The following is a 17,141-nucleotide window of genomic DNA, read 5'->3' on the forward strand; positions in this document are numbered from 1 at the left end:
GCCGGTAATGACTAAAAGAGACGCATCCAAACAAAATGAAAAGAGGAAAAAGCCATTGAGACTGATTCACAAATTTGATTCTAAGATCTATCAAGCCATTGATAGTCCATTTTCTGTTCGATGATGACTGCACTCTAGTCCAACAAATATTGTCCGTGGAGGTGAAATTGGATGAGGTTGGTAGGATTGAACTAGAAAGCAAACAAACAAAAGTCCTTAGAATAAACTAGTATGGATTATGATCCCCAAAGACACTCTAATATCTTGTAAAAAGTCTTCCCGGAAGAGTCGAAGCAGTTGTCGCTGCATGTGATTCTTTTGGTCAAAAACTACTGAAAGTAATCCCAAAAAATTGCAAAATGTCAACTTGCAAGAACGTAGTCAATTTGAATTGATTTTTGTTTAAAATGGCCATGAAATGTGATCTGATCTTAATTTGAGTCACAATAATTGGCAAAAACCGTTTGCTCATACTAATACTGTACCAGTCAATCATGGTTTTCTGTTTTAATGGACGCAGCATGTAAATATTCACAATACTATGTGCAAAATATGTCAACACGAGGCTAATGATTTCTCCAAGATCTAATCGGAATTAGGAGTCAGTCAACCTACAGTCCAATCAATGTGATGAGACAGGAGGTGTTGGTTAAAACTGTCCTGCCCTAAAAAAACACACAGCAGTTTTGACTCTGCTCCTCTCAAGAAGCATTGTTTGAAAGAAAGCACGCCTTGTCCTGAATGCCTCTAAAAATACCTACAATTAGCAGCGGGTGACTTGCATAAAACTGTGTTACTAAAACATCACTAATTACAAAAATGTTCATCAGTCTACAGCAGGGGTCTCAAACTCCGGTCCTGGAGGGCCGCTGTCCTGCATGTTTTCCAAGTCTACCTGTTGCAACACACCTGATTCAAATGATCAGAAGATGATCTGACACTCGCTTTCTCTTTTCCATCTATTCATCCATTTTCAAAACTTATACTTGCAAAAACTTAACCCCACTTGCAAACCCTTTGTCAAAGCATTTACACTAAGGGACAGCTTCTGTTTGCATCTTATTCCATTTGTTCAGAAGATGATCTGATCATTTGAATCAGGTGTGGTGCAACAGGGAGACTTGGAAAACATGCAGGACAGCGGCCCTCCAGGACCGGAGTTTGAGACCCCTGATCTACAGTAAATCAGATTGTCTATTATAGAGAACAACATTTTGTCTCTCTCAAAAGTAGACCTTCATTCTGTTGAGCTGCAAACACTGCATTTTGTAGTGTATTGAATATTACAACTTATTTCAATTTAAAATGTATTCAAACAACCCTTTCAAATGGTACACTGGCTCTTGTTCCTTAGGTAATTTATACAATTACAATTTACTGTACATGTATCTTTTAAGCAGAACAGTCCAGTTGTGATCGATTCAATGCCCTGAGTATGTCGTTATTTGGCTGTTGTTACCACTTCAAAATGTGCATCACCGCCATCTACAGGACTGGAGTGGATTAATGTCAACCGCAAAAGACCATTCTCCAAACCGCCTCTTCTCACTTGGGTCGCAGACGTGCTGGAACGTATCCCAGCTGTGATGAGGCGAGAGGTTATTTTTCAGACTTACAACAAGGCTTTCAAAACTTGAAAAACCACGCGACTCGTAACACCTAGGGGAGGAACTACTTTCTGCTACTGTTGCTTGGCCTTGGCAGAAGTCAGTCCACTGCCGAGTGATTGATTTTTTGTTTGTTTGTTTGTTTTTAATTTTTTTTTAAACAGGATTTCACAAACACTACTTTGCGAGAAGAAACCTTTCAGTGTTGGTGTATTATACATATTTGTCCTAGTTGGCCTTGATCGTACTCCTGTCCGTGTGTGTGCACATACACATGCCAGATTAGAATTAAAACTGATCAATAATGATGCAATTCAAGTCCGCGTAGAAGTACATTGAACTGACACACACAGCAGTATGTGTCGAGATGATTTGGTCTGTGTGTGTGTGTGCGCGTGTGGGTGGGTGGGGGCAGGGGGGGTTATATTTGGGTGTGCGGATATGTGTGTGTGAGTGAAAGAGCAAGACACCCTGCGGCGAGACCTAATTTGACTTGGAAAGATGAACACATCTTCACAGCGAGAAGCCATCGGTGACAATAAGAAGACAAAACACATGCACACAAAGCAAACAAATGAAACACAAATCGATAGTTACACATGCAGAAGAAACATGGAATCTTCTTGATACCTTTTTGATGCAATGATCCGAACAAGAGCGGAAAATTCTCGTGTGAAAGTATGTACTGTATGTTTGTGTCTGTCGGACTCACAGGGTTGAGAAGAACAGTGAGGAACAACTCTCCTCCTCGTATGCTTTTGTCCAGTTCTTTTGGCCCACCAGGATATTCCTTATAGTAGATGGTGTGGGTGAACAAGCCGCACGTCTGACGAGGTAGCACCTATTTACAACATAAATGCAAAGATAGCCTGCATAAATCCATGGGAAAAAGATGCCTTAAAAATCCCATACATTGTTTCTGAAAAAGATACAAAATGTAAAGTTAATACAATGATAAACAGAAATGGAGCATAGCATTGGGGATACTTGTCCGGGCTTCCACTTTCTCTGTTACAGTTGATCGCAAATCGAATTAATGGGGTTGAGGTCAGGGTTCTTTCCCACCAAATTAATCCAACAATACATTCATGACCCAGGTACCAAAATTATTCCCACAAAACTGGAAACATAGAATTGTCTAAAATGATTTGCTAAGACTAATAGTGTAATTTAAAATTTGCACAAATAAAGATGTGTCCACCTTTCGCCTGAAGTTTGCTGGGAAAGGCTCAAGCACCCCCTGCGACCCTGTTCAGGAAAAGCGGTGTTGAAAATGGATGGATGCATGGATGGATGGATGCATGGTTTAGTCTTGAATATGTGAAAGAAATGTTGATTGACTAAACCTGGTAGGGCTCTGAGTTCTTCAGTCCTGGGTCAATTCATGTTATGCTGAGCACAAATGGAATAAGATGCAAACAGAAGCTGTCCCTTAGTGTAAATGCTTTGACAAAGGGTTTGCAAGTGGGGTTAAGTTTTTGCAAGTATAAGTTTTGAAAATGGATGAATAGATGGAAAAGAGAAAGCGAGTGTTGGGACAGTATTCTGTCAATTAGCCAAATTATGAACGTTCAGAAGTCAATGTGTAGTGTAAATTGAATAATAGACAACGTAGAACAGTCTTGGTGACACGGATGGTAAATGGCAGTGCTGGTGATCAACAGGAAGGTCAAGCAAGGACAGGGTTGTTCATCTCTTTTTCTTCAATATTACATTTGAGAGCGCTGCTATATTATTTAGGGAGAAATGGTGGCCTCATTAGGCAGAGACATGCTAGACTTCCTCTATTTATATATTTAATGTGTATTAATTGGAGCAGCATTAATGTTTTCATCTCCTTCTCCTCCTTTCCCAAAATGCTGAGTCGTTTTTACAGTTACTGCGGCGCCCTCATACATTCCGATGACAAATTGCCTGCCAAGGTGGCAACAAACATGTCAGGCAGATATTGGTTGGCACAGAAATAATTCATCAAAGGGCATAAAAAGCGGACAGATGAACAGATGAAACATAGCTCCAATGTCAAGCTGGCATGCAGCAAATTTTAAAATGTGTGATGTGTACCTTAGAACAGGTCACGGATATTTTGAAGTGTCGTGTCATATGGCAGATGAGAATTTCATCCAACACCGCAACTTATTTTGCATGGTTTGCCAGACATGCTCAGACCTTATTTAAACAACATAAAATCAAGTGCAACGGACGGCATGTTAGGCGCATTACTTCCAGAAAGGTGGTGGCAATGAGCCGCATAATAGAGTCGATTTTAAATGCTGTTAGTTTAATGTGCTTTTCATGTGATGGCAGGTCAATATGTCTGTGGTGAGAGGGTCTGCCGGGTCAAAAATAGGTCAGCCCATCTTTTGTGTCTGAGCAAGGACTACAGATGAGCCGCGCAGATTACTTCCACCATGCCGAAGATGACACGCTTGTCAGGTGACATCAAGGCCTCAATTTGCATCAGAGGTACCTTGAAGATGGGGGATTTTGCGTGCACGTTTTGGAATATGGGAGAAAGGCAGAGAATGCAGAGAAAAGCACGGACATGCATGGACAGGCACAGCAATTCGCAAAGGAGGGCCTGAGCTAAGGTTCAAACCTAGACTGTGCGGCAGACACGTGAACCCTATTGCCCCGGACAGATGGGTTTTATTTTAGGTGAAACCGTAGACTATATTGCCAGAAGTATTTGCTCACCTGCCTTGACTCGCATATGAATTTATATGACCTCCCATTCTTAATCCACTGGATTTAATATGATGTCGGTCTCCCCGTTGCACCTCTAACAGCTTTCAAACTCTTCTGGGAAGGCTTTCCACAAGGTTTAGCAGTGTGTTAATGGTAATTTTCCCCATTGTTCCAGAATTGCAGTTGGAAAGTCTCACGAGAAGGCCTGGCTCTCGATTTCTAATTTCATTCATCCCAAAGGTGTTATTTGATGTTGAGGTAAGGACTCCAATCAAGTTCATCCACACCAAACTCTCTCATCCACATCTTTTGCAACTTGCTTTATTTTGGAACAGGAAGAACTGCTCCCACAAATGTGGAAGTATGGAATTATCCTGGAAATTACCTTCAGCTCAAATAAAAGGGAACTCCGAATGCTTCAGCATACTAAGAAATTCTGGACGATTCCATGGTCCCAACTTTGTGGAAAATTTTCCACTTCCAACATGACTGTACCCCAAGGCACAAAGCAAGATCCAAAAGACATGTGGATAAACTTGACTGGCCTTAACAGAATACTGTCATGAACCCCATAAAAAAATCATTGGGAGTAATAAGATCAGAAATTGAGAACCAGACTTTCTTGTCCATCATCACTGTGTGTTCTCATGAATGCGCTTCTGGAAGAATGATCAGTACATTAAACTGTGTGGATTATGAATGGGATGCCACTTACATTCATCGTGTATAACTCACAAAAGTTGGAGATACTGTACATGCTTTTCATCAGATTGTGATGGAAATTAAATTAAGCAACAGTATACGAGTAAGATATCATTGCAGTATGCAGAGATCAATGTTCGTTTGTCATGTAGAGCAGTTCTGTATGTGGAATAAAGGTTGAGAGTGTCAATACAGGTTTATCAGTAAAACACTGTAGTCTCTCTCTCTCTCTTTCTCTCAGTCTCACACACACACACACGCACACGCACACGCACACGCACACGCACACACACACACAGTTCAGAGAGGCTGTTGATTTGTTTGAATAGAGCGAGAGAATGAGAGAGAGAGCTGGAAGGCCACCAGAGCTTCAGACACTCAGCACTATTTCACCAAACCAATTATCCACAGAGCTATAGCTCAAACTGATATAGTATATTTTAAAAAGACAGCGCACAAACACACATGCGCGCGCACAAACACACACGTGCACTGGCACACAATCCCATATCTCCCATATCTCAGCCTGATTTGTTCTGATACCGTGGCTCCAGTGAGCGTCTCTCAATCTGCTCGCAGACACACGAAGAGCAATTTTTACAACCTTAAGATGACTTCCTGTCCTCCTCTGAGCCATCAAAGATGAACTGAGAGGCACGAGAGGAAGCGACGGATGGAGAGAAATTGTAAAAATATAGGTTGAAAAGGAGGTGATTGGGGCTTTAGGTTTAGTATCTGTCTGACTTATGGGCCTATGCTAACTGGGGATGATTCGACATTTTATCACAACATAACCATGACTCTGCAGTATCACTGAAGTAATCTTGCGGTGGTCACTTCATACATTCAAACGGCGTGCAAATGAAGCCCTGAAACTGTTGTGCCGAGTCTCATTTGTCACCAAACTGTCCTCATGAGGCTCACTACAGTGCGTCAAATTTCTGCACGAAAATGAGAGTCATATCATCCAACCGTGCAGCAAAATGTGCAGTTTCATCACCTGATGTCAAGAGAAGGAACAGCGGCAGTTAAGTTTGCCACCTGTCCCGTAAAATACAGAATTGTCCTTTATTTGGAAATTAATTGTTGCGGTTTGTTACGTATTTTCCGAATTGTTCTATGTGTCTGTCACACACAAACGTGAACACCGATTTTAACAACAATGAACAAAATAAAAATTAACAAGAAATATTAAAGACAGCAAGGTGGTTTTGGCGGGAGGTACGCAGGACCTCGCGCGGACCTGCGAGCGTAGCCTACGTCTGGTGTGTTCTCTGCTCTGTGCCAAATCCTTTGTTTGCCTGCCTCCACGTAGCCAGCTCAGCCCCTTTGTGTTGCCTGTCATGATCCTTGCCTATAGTAACACGCTAGTTATCATTACTATAGTTATGTTTAATTTTACTAAAAGTGTCCCCAGACAGGCTTTGTTACAGCTCTTACAGCACATATCTGAAAGTTGGCAACTCTACCAGCGGTGTGTGACTGTTAGCAAGAACGAGTTAGCATGACTTCCCTGAATGTCAGAGAAAATGTGTATTTTTCTTTTCCTGACATTTTGACTTGTGTTTCTGAAAGACTTTGTTTAAAGCCAAGTGAGCGTGGCTGTTATCCTGTATGCTCATTTTTATAATCAGGCCTTTGGGCCAGGTATGTTGGAGCCCCACGCATTCTGCCCAGCCATCATTTGCTGAACAAGAAAAACAATCCGAGCTATTTTGTGGATTAAGATTCCTGCATCTGCTAAATCACTCAAATGTATTCCAGTTTTGTAGAAAGGAGGAGTATAGTTTTCCTAATGTTCAGCCTATTTAAGTAAAAGGTTCCAAAACGAATTTTATCAGTTAGAAACACCACTGTGAGTTTTTTTTTTACCATATACTCTACACTGTTTTGATTTAATTCAGGAGAGTGAAATTAAATTTAAGGGCTGCTCTTGACTGCAAATGGTTGTTTATGAGTCCTGTAAGAGATTTGTGTCTTTTTCTTGGCTTGATATGTTGATTAAGTTTCGTTTTATGTGAACAAATTTCAAATATGAAAGCACTAAATTCGTCGTTTCATCACATCTCTGTTATTTTTGTTGAGCTCAGAGTTGAATATATGACTCTTTAATTGATGAAGATGTTTATGGGTGTTGCACAAATAGAAAATCAACAGCACATCATCATGATGCGTCCAATTGTCAGCGATGTATTATAAAGAATTAAGTGCTTCCAATGTCACAACAACAAGTCAATAAATAAAGCACACTTTAAAAAATTACATCTGTCAGGGCAAATTGTTGTCTCAGGAACTGGTAATTTTGGTGTCAATTGTGATTGCTTTTTTTTTTGTGGATAAGGGAGCAATTGTCATGACAAAGAGCCTGGCAGACATGTGAATGAAGGAGGAGGGGCTGAAAGTTCCACAGATAAAATGAATGACAAGATGTTAATTGGTCCATTTTGATGAACAGACTGGCGAATGTCTGAGAGGGTCCTGAGATTGTCATTGTGTTAAACAACAAACGAGGCCCAGAACCAGAAGCGACTCGTGGTGCATTTTTGGAAGGCAGTATAAAAATAAACAAAGGAATCATTTCAAAACAACATAAAACTACGCAATCACCGATTGCTCATAGTTTGTCTACGTTATTCACATTGTATACTGCATGAGAATGAAATACTGCTTATAGGATAAGTTGTTCCTTTGACTCTGATCCGTATATGCAATGGAAAAAATGAGTTTGAAAATGACATTCAATACAAAACCAGCACTCAGAGTGCTAACTATTGACAAGTTTGAACTGTTCACAAAAGTGAGATAAAAATCATGGTGTGCCCCCGTAAAGTGAATTTGTTTGTGCAAACCTATGATGGCAAGCAGGAATGAATGACTGAATCTCTGGCTCAGATGAACTTCTGCGCATCAAAAAATAAAATATTTTCAAAGTAAACAACATCAACAATGTATTTCTTAATTCTTTTGCTAGACGTGCTTGCATTTTAGGAGCCCCTTTTTGGCAAAGCGCCAATCCCCTGCTGATGTAGCAGTGCACATACTGGATAGACTAGAATGGCTTGCCTCTTAAACCGCACTGGCCACAGTTAAATCTTGAATTATAGCACAGAGGAGGATGCTGCGCTTCGACAAGGTCAAACAATTCATAGAACACACTTGCACAAACACGCCAAGGTTACATCCAACACACACCGACACACGGCATCATTGATTTTCAGTTTCAGGATGCAAGAAATAATCAATGCACGATCAGGCAGCATCAAAGTAAGTCATTTCTTACACTGCAGGGATATCCAAGCGATTCTCTTTTCCATTGAGTCGCCTCTCCTTTTGCTTTGTTCGGAGTTTTAAATGGATGTTTTTCATTTGAATCAGCTGCTTTTGAACGCACTGGAAAATATGAACACCTCTGCCTAGCTTTTTTTGGACAAGCGTGAGAAATAAAAGAATAGAGTCTGAGTCGTGTATAGAAAAATAACCTTCAGCTTGACAATAAGATAACACAGTGAGACGTTGAAAAAGGAACTAATTGTTCCAAGAGGATGTTTGGTCGTGCATGTGTGTACGCTGCATGAGTGTGCGCTCACCATAATGTTACTGTGGATGAAACCTTTGCGGTAACGAGCAGGCTTGAGGTGGGGGTATTCCTCCGTGCTGGTCACCCGGATGTTCCACACGCGTCTCCAAGCCTCATAAAGCTGCAGATGGACCGGGTAGACCCCCGAGTGGTGGGGAGCCACGGCGTAGCCCATGTTCACCGGAATGTCATGTTGCTGCACACATAATTCATTCGTAAATAAACACACAGAGGAGGGTGCCCTCTTTTTGACCTTGTAGAAGGGGGTTACATGGTTGCTGATGTGTTTGTTCTGAGGTCTGTGGAACCCACAGGCATCATTTGTGGGTCTGGAAAATAATTGACAAAAATGATTGACTTCCTTAGCTATGTGCCAATTAATAGCTCTGATATGATTGTGACATATCACATGAATCACACGTGTGATACATCACATGTGGCACCCCTGTAAGGGGTCATTGGATTGAAAACGTTCGAGAACCGTCTGGCTAACCTCAGAAGGGGAAATTAAAAATAGATGTGTTCATGAGCGCAATAGCGAGGGCGGGATGTTTTCTGGGTGCACCTTGTAGACAAATGTTGTTGTCCTTCGCTGTGGCGCACACCCACTTACGCCGTCAAAGCAAAGCATCGTTGCTCACAGGATGAGCGAGCGGAGTGTGTGTGCAATAACGGTTAGGGATTGCTCTTTACGACCACATTCACCTTCAATAACATGAACCTACATCCAACCTAGTTGTATCATATCTCACGTGTGACACCTCTGTATGGCCATACAAATTATCTCCACACACACACATACACACGCAGACGTGGAGCGGAGGGAACGAGAGCGCAGCAATAACAGTCGGCTACCTTGAGGAATTCAGATTAAATAGTCAGAGATAAAAATGGCTCCTGGGTTGCCATTAAGGTCAATGCCCGTTTAGCTGTGGGTGTATTAAGATTTGTTTGGATTTAGGAGATTAGTAAAGTGTCGGTCAGGTGAGGCTCCCAGCACCACACTCATTTACATCTGTGGTCATTTTTTTTTTCAACAAAGAGCTCCTCTATGCAGTATTTTACTACAAGGGAGAAGTGAAAGGCTCTGGAGATGGGATGAGGCGCTTGGGAATTCTGAAGGGGAAAATGCTGATTGCATTAAGTGCTTACATACATGGAAAGGGGGCTGGCTGCTTGTGTTTAAATGAAGTTTGTGGGACTACAGTATGTCGAAAGGCAGTACAGATTTTGCAGTAGAGGTAAGAGGGGGCAGTACACACTGCAGATTTTTTTTTTTTTTAAAGCCTGTTCATATTTTATACTCAATGCTGAGTAACAGCACATTCCTTGGTTTGAAGGAGGCTCTTTAGTTTACATTTTCATTTTGTATGATTGATATTATATGTCTGTCCTCTTTGGCGTTCTCCAAGTTGCAAAGAAAAAACATCTTGGCAAAGGACAATGCCGACCCCAGTGGACTACAGGTGAATGTGGACAACACTGTGAACTGGTTGCAAGTTCATTACAAGGAAATCTGACTTGTGTCAATACAAAAACGTGAGATTGCATGACTGTCTGTATCTTATGTGTTGTGTTGCATTATTTGTCATTTTATGTTAACTGTTGTGTTGATGGTGGCGCGGGTACCCGCAGCGCCTCCTCTCCCTCCTGTGGTTGAGAGGAAAGAAATTTCATCTGTGCTGTATGTTGCACATAGAGCACATTTGACAATGAAGTTGACTTGATTTTACTTGATGTGTTGATATGCATATGTCTCAAAAACCACCCTCATGAGAGCGTAAAAACGTTTTTGGAGATATTTGAGGTTTTTTTTTTCAGAAATTGCTGTGTTTCCATAACCAGTTTGCTGTTGCGCAATTTGCATTTAAACTTGCATTAAAACTTTTATTAATGTTTATAACTTGATCCTGTGACACCTTTTGTTTTGTTAGTGTAGATAGAAAGTTGCACGTAAGTGTGGGTGTGCGCGCGCGTGTGTGTGTGTGTGTGTGTGTGTGTGTGTGTGTGTGTGTGTGTGTGTGTGTGTGTGTGTGTGTGTGTGTGTGAAAATGCATAATATTTTGTTCTGCCTTTGGGTGCTTTGTGGCAAAGAGATGGCAATTATTTCATTAAGCGGTGGTTCAGAAAGCAAATATGATTTCAAGGATGCATGAAAGGGAAGAAAGACAAGGGAATAGACAGCGCCAAAAAGTGAATGTGGGTTTGTCTGTGTGTACATCAATCTTACCAACGCAAACTCCTTGTTGAGCACCATCTGCTCCAGCAGCGACGACTCGTTGTGGAAGAGGTGAGGCTGCATGTGGCTCCACATGTGGGGAAACCACCAGAACTCATCCACGTACTTCAGCAGTAAATCGTCTCCCTCATCTTCCTCCACGGTGCCTACGGAGGCACACGCACACGCACACGCACACGCACACACACACACACACAAAGACAAAAGGATGCAGTGCGACAGACGTAGCTACACACATCTTCACGTTGCCGAAGGTTAGAGTTTGTCATCAAGCAGCGGGCTTCGCTTAGGTGTGCATTGCAAAATCTGATGAGTGACAGATACCATGCTGATGAAATATGGTGCCATCCCAATAGATGCCATGCTAATGTATTCTCTCATATCAGTTTGCAAATGTAATCCTTTTAAATCCAAACTTCTGTTTTCTATTAAAACATGAGCATCTTGCAGCAGGTTGATAAACAATGGAAACTGCCCTTGAAGCAACAAAGGCACACAAACACACACGTTCGCATAACACGGTTCTGTGACTTCAAATTACTGAGATAGCATCAAGTAAAAATTTGGATTGGATATCTCTTTTCCCAATTAGATAGGGCATGATGAGAAGATTTAGATCTTGACTACTGTGCAAGAAAATTCCGGAGAAATTGGGGTGATAAGTCATATGGTAAACTCTGGGGTCACTTTAATAAGCTTTTTTTCCCTGTTCATTAATACAGATTCTGAAAATAATTTAACCCGCGAACAACCAATGATAGTGAAAAAAAATGTGATGTGTTGAATTGACTCTTTTTTTTTTTCAAATATTTGCACAAAATAAAATCCTCTGGATCCAGATAATTTTTTCAGGATCTATCATCTACTTAAAAATTTACCTTGATCCAGATGATTATATTTCGTGCATCCACACGACGAAAATTGAGTTAATTCCACAAAACATTTTTTCAGTGTACTTTGAAATAAATGTGTTATTATACGGTCAATAGCATTAAGTACTATGTGGCGTAGTTTGCACTGTCTGTCTGCCTCATGTAGGTCTGAGGTTTGGAATTCAAATTTCAGCTCCCTCTTTCCTGTGTTGTTAGTTATCTAAAGACTTGAAATTATTCCATTGGTGTGAATATTTGTGATGCAAATAGGCTAATCACTAGCCCAATGTGCTACTTCATTTAATACTGGCACTTCATTCTTGTAATTTTACCACTACTCCGACAGTATATGTTTCATTTATTCTTTTTTTGGGGGGCTGAGTCCAAATAAAATGAACAGTTTTAACTGAATTTAGTATTCTTAGGTGCATTCATAGCACTCATATTGCTTCCTGAGCAAACAAACATAGCCATCCACAGACTTGCTTCTCAATCTTTGTGCGTGTGCGTGCGTGCGTGTGTGTGTGTGTGTGTGTGTGTGTGTCTTGTTCAGATGCATGGTCACTGCATTGGTCATGCAGAATGAGGGCCCTGTATGCCCTTTTAATGTCCGAATATTTTGTTGCTGTGCAACAGTGGAGTTTAAAATACTCCCACTGTGTTTATTTATATTGTGATATTTATTGGAATGATGCCAGACGTTTTTGAGGGGACATACATAGGGAACAACACAAAACAGATGAACCACAGCCGAATAAACTGGTACATGACACGACAAGGTAACGTAATAAATTGTGTCAACAAAGATACACAGTGATAGTGAATTACCACTGTCAGCTATAATTTTCGGATTTATTTTGGTGATCGGCGCAGATCCAGCATGGCACACAGCATACATCAGCGCAGTCGTTTTAGGACAGGTAATTTTATAGACATGTGGAAGCCGGCGTATTAAATAAATAAATAATTAATTAAAAACAAGTGGCACACTTATATCTTGCAAGGTGACAAAGCAATCTATGTGTTAACACAGCTGTGTGACCAGTGGGATGATTGAAAACTGCAATAATAATCATAATAATAATAATAATAATATGTTCAATAAATTAAGTTCAACAAAATAACTGAGTGTTTCTTGCCGCTGTCCGAATGAAATGCATCTAACGTCCACACATGTCCGCGCAGCTCAGAAGCTATCTGCCTGAGAAAAAATCAAATTCACCAAAATCAGGTTCGACTGCCTGCGCCAGCATTTAGACGTGGCGTGGCAGGCATGTCCTTGAGACAGATTTTCTTCCGCCAAATTGTCATTCCACGGGACGTAACGTCAAGTACAGACCCTCTTTATCCTGGAACATCCAGAATAGGGCAAAGCGATCAGCCAAATTGGAAAACTGGTGCTGTGAGCCTTGCACCTGCACAAAAATCAGGATACACCGGCATTTCCACATGTGCCAGCTGATTGAGGGCGGGCATACTCGGCCTCAACTGTCAAAAGGACACCACCCACAGCCAGGGAGGAGGCCCTTTTTCCTTCAAGAATTTCCACGTCGACTATTACTACTTACCTGTGTGATAGAACTTGCCAGAAAAGCCCAAGTTGAAGGTAAAGTTGGAGATCTGAGCACGCAACTGTCGTTGAGTATCCAGAAGCGCCTGTAGATCACATGAAACTCAATTAGACTGTCGAAAAACATCTGTTCAGTTTTCTCCTGTTCTTAAACTCACCTCCGTGTCAGGTGTTAATGCTCAAATCAGAATTTTCCTCACTATTTTAATGACTTCATTAGATTACTGGCCTTTAAACAAAAAAACTCTGTAATGAGTGTTAACCAAAGAGCACACACAGAGGCAGTAACACGAGTTAATGAAGGTCGATGTCTTAAAGGGCTCTAGAGGATCGGCTAATAACCCCCTACCCGACCCCCAACACACACGCACACGCACACACACACACACACACTCACTTTTATCCATCCATTACCAAGTGAACCCGCATTAGTCCCACCCATTCCTCCTTTGCCGCACTCTTTCGTCCCACTATGGAGAATGTGCAGCCTTCCTCTTTCATACACTCGCCTGAAACTGCATCTCTCCATCGCTTGCTCAAATGTCACATTCTCAGGAGACAGCCTTGTTCTAATTTAAAAGGAAGGCTGAAGCAGCACGGAGGATATATCTCTTCTCTCTCTCTCGCTCATTCTATAACTCCCTCTGTTCTTTCGCAGCCCTTCTTCTTGCTATCATTGCACTTCTTGCTGTTTGCACCCATAAATATTTTTTATGAAACTTTTATTATTCTGTGCGTATTTCAAGCTGCGGGGTCGTTTTGTTGGGCTCAGCGCCACGTCTCTATTAAAAATGTTTGTCGGGCCGCTTTTAATCGATCCCCAGGAACCTTTTCTGATTTATGAGATGAGCAACTGATGTGAGAGGGAGGAAGCCCTTGCAAGCAGCCTTTCTTTCTCAGGGTGTGTGTGTGTGTGTGTGTGTGTGTGTGTGTTGTACAAAGACACTGTCGCAGTATCTTCATTAGAGCTAATCTAATGGTGTTGAAGATGGCTGCATGGTGACAGATGTGCACAGCCCTAATCTGATCCCTTGTCTCCACTGTGATGACATCCTTTACATCACACACACACACACACACACACACACACACACACACACACACACACACACACACACACACACACACACACACACACACACACACACATCCATATACTCAGAATTGAATTAACTTTGTTGTCAAGCGCTTTGCATTTTAACTCAATCTACTCTCATCGATGCACTCGGTCAAAATGTATTATTAACGCACATGTCGGGAAGTGCGAGCGTGGGAGTTAGTCCAAGTGTCTGCTGTATTAGTGTCGACACATAATTTTTATTCTGCAAGCTAACATATAACAAGAAGAGGAGGGTAAAAAAACACACACACACAAAAAGGATTTGATGCAGTGAGGCATTAACAAGTCGACCTGCGTTTACCTGCTCTAAGGGCTCGTCTACTTTCAGCCACCACTGTCAAGTGCGCCAGGGGCGTGTCATGGAAAATGTTCTTGATGCATTCGAATGCCCAAAGGTTGTAGTTGCAAATTCCCAAACAAGTAGACTTGCCTCGGCTCGAAAATGAAGATGAGGCCACTTTTATGCAGTGCGCACGGGCGCATTTCTAACAAAATAGAGCCTGCTGTGTTAATTCTCTCCAATGATGCTCACTGAAATGAAGTCTCATGAGAGTGAGAAAGAACGCTAAAGTCGTGTCCAATACGCTGCCGTCATGTCATGAACATTTGTTTTGGATTCAAAAGTTTACGACTTGACGGTCATTTGAATTTGGATTTCCTCAATTGTATACCATCTTGAGGAATGCACTCAAAAATCCCGAAACGTATTAATAAAATATTATACTGCAAGTGCCAAAAAAGATGTGTTAACATCACAAAAAGAAAATTTGTCGGGCAAACTGTAGGTCTTTGCTGCCATCAAACAAGTGTTTGTGTTTTTTTTCCAAGTGAAGAGCTTATGATTGCGACGTGGCAGACCCGGGGGGACACTCCAACTGCACCCAACAATCAAACGCAATGTAGCTCTGAGACAGAAACACATTTCAAAAATCTCAGAGAAACAATCAAGTCATCTCCTGCTGTTTTTTTTGTTGTTGTTTTCTTTTTTCCTGATTGTAACGGCACCGAATCTCATTGAGTTGAGGCCTGGAAGCAATACCGGGCCAATCTGTCTCCTGGATGCTGAGTGTGGCGATAAAACGGGTTGTAAGAGAGAAGGCTGCATTTGGCTTAGCAGGAATAGTGTGGTAGGAGTGTGAATGGCGGCGGCTTGTAAGCAGCATAATGACTATCGGAGTGATGAAGGTAAACACACATGAGGATTAGCGGTTAGCGATAGCCCTCCTCTCCCAGCCCAATCCCACAGCTGCATCGCTCTGCCAGTGTCAGAAGTAATGCCAGTTTGCTTTGTTTGTGCCTGTGTGTGTGTGTGTACGTGTGTGTCATAAGAAATGGCAGCGAGATGTTGGGGTTTTAAGAGATGATGGCAGCTGGTGGAATTGACATATGGACAGCTGGCTTGTCATAGAGTATATCCTCATTCTGTCATTCTTTCAAAACCTTCCATTCTTCTATTCAAGTCACCACACTCAGACCTACATACTGGAAAACAATGCTTATATCTAACTCTATGCATGACAGCAGAAGTGACTCTGTATTTATCTTATTCAGTTGTCTAATTATTGGAGAAAACTAATCTTGGTTTTGTTATCGACACTCAATTACTTGAGTCATTGACCGAAATTGTTGGGTGGACACAATTGTTTTCTGCTAGGGAAATTCCAATGTATAATTTAGTATTAATGGAACACTAAATATTTTTCATCACAGTGTCTGTAATGCTCAAATGCAAAATGTCATCCACACATTTATCAAATTCATTGTTTTGAAGAAAATATAGCAATGTTGTTCATTGTCTCTGTCAATTTTAATGGGGATTACGGCCTTCATTTTGGAACATCTTAATGATCTGCAGACACGCTGGAAAGCGCGTTCCATGAATACGCAATTTTGCTGAACGTTAATAGAGTGCTAAAGTTCTGCTGAAGTGTGTATTTGTGGAATAAGTGGTGGTGCTTGGCTTGGAAACCACGACGAGCTGTTTGTGTGGGTCGGAGTCGTGTGTGTTTGTGCGTGTGTGTGTGTGTGAGTGTGTGTGTGTGTGTGCGTATTTTTCAGTTTAACATCAGAGTACTTTGATGACAGTGCTGTCATCCTGTCATGTTGCCAAAGCAAACAAGAAATGAAAAGCATGCAACACTTGCATCTCAAAGTGTCTGAGCTCAAACTATGGATGTGCTTACTATTCGATGAATCAATTAATTGATGAGTAAAAATGTATGTGACCTGAATCAGATTTTTTTGGATGACAGTATGAGCGGCTCACTTCTGATTTTTTTCAAACTCGATCTGGGTCACTTTTATCTGGGGGTCGGTCATACATTTGGTACGTGTCAGATTTTTTGCAATGTGAACTCCGTTTGAACGGGCCGCTCGGATGTATCTGACTTTACGTAATTGTAAAATGACAGATGTCATCATTCCAACAACAGTCATGGCCTACGATGGAGACGAAAACAAGCATTGGAAGGAAAGTGAGGTTTTAGATTGAATGATTTGGATTTTAAACGAACTATGCTACACAAGCATGTTGCGGCATCCGCATCCATATTTACTTGTGTACACACGACGTTGTTCGTGACGTCATCTCTTCTTTGGCACATGTGGTCACTTTGGGGACACATTTGGTTCACACGCCAGACTGAAGTTGCAATTAATATGTAATGTGAACGATTACACACAAAAATCGGATTTCACCCCCCCAAAAAAATCCAACCTGAGGATCAATTCTGCCGTCTGAGTGTAGCCTTTGTCTCAGCTAGTCTG

The 17,141-nt window shown here is 41.5% G+C and overlaps 1 protein-coding gene across 2 annotated transcripts in view; it reads right to left on the minus strand.

The window, feature by feature from the left end:
• Positions 1-17,141, minus strand: part of ndst3 (N-deacetylase/N-sulfotransferase (heparan glucosaminyl) 3) — a 49,313-nt gene that overhangs the window by 21,440 nt on the left and 10,732 nt on the right. For both annotated transcript variants that reach the window (XM_086119725.1, XM_086119726.1), the window contains exons 3-6: positions 13,254-13,341; positions 10,805-10,959; positions 8,585-8,770; positions 2,320-2,448 (exon numbers count right to left, since the gene is read on the minus strand). In XM_086119725.1, the coding sequence (XP_085975851.1) occupies positions 2,320-2,448; positions 8,585-8,770; positions 10,805-10,959; positions 13,254-13,341 (558 nt within the window). The remainder of the gene's footprint in view (positions 1-2,319; positions 2,449-8,584; positions 8,771-10,804; positions 10,960-13,253; positions 13,342-17,141) is intronic.

The sequence above is a fragment of the Hippocampus guttulatus genome, chromosome 9, assembly GCF_054856545.1.
Source record: "Hippocampus guttulatus isolate MCC_2025c chromosome 9, RoL_Hgut_1.0, whole genome shotgun sequence".
Classification (NCBI taxonomy): Eukaryota; Metazoa; Chordata; class Actinopteri; order Syngnathiformes; family Syngnathidae; genus Hippocampus; species Hippocampus guttulatus.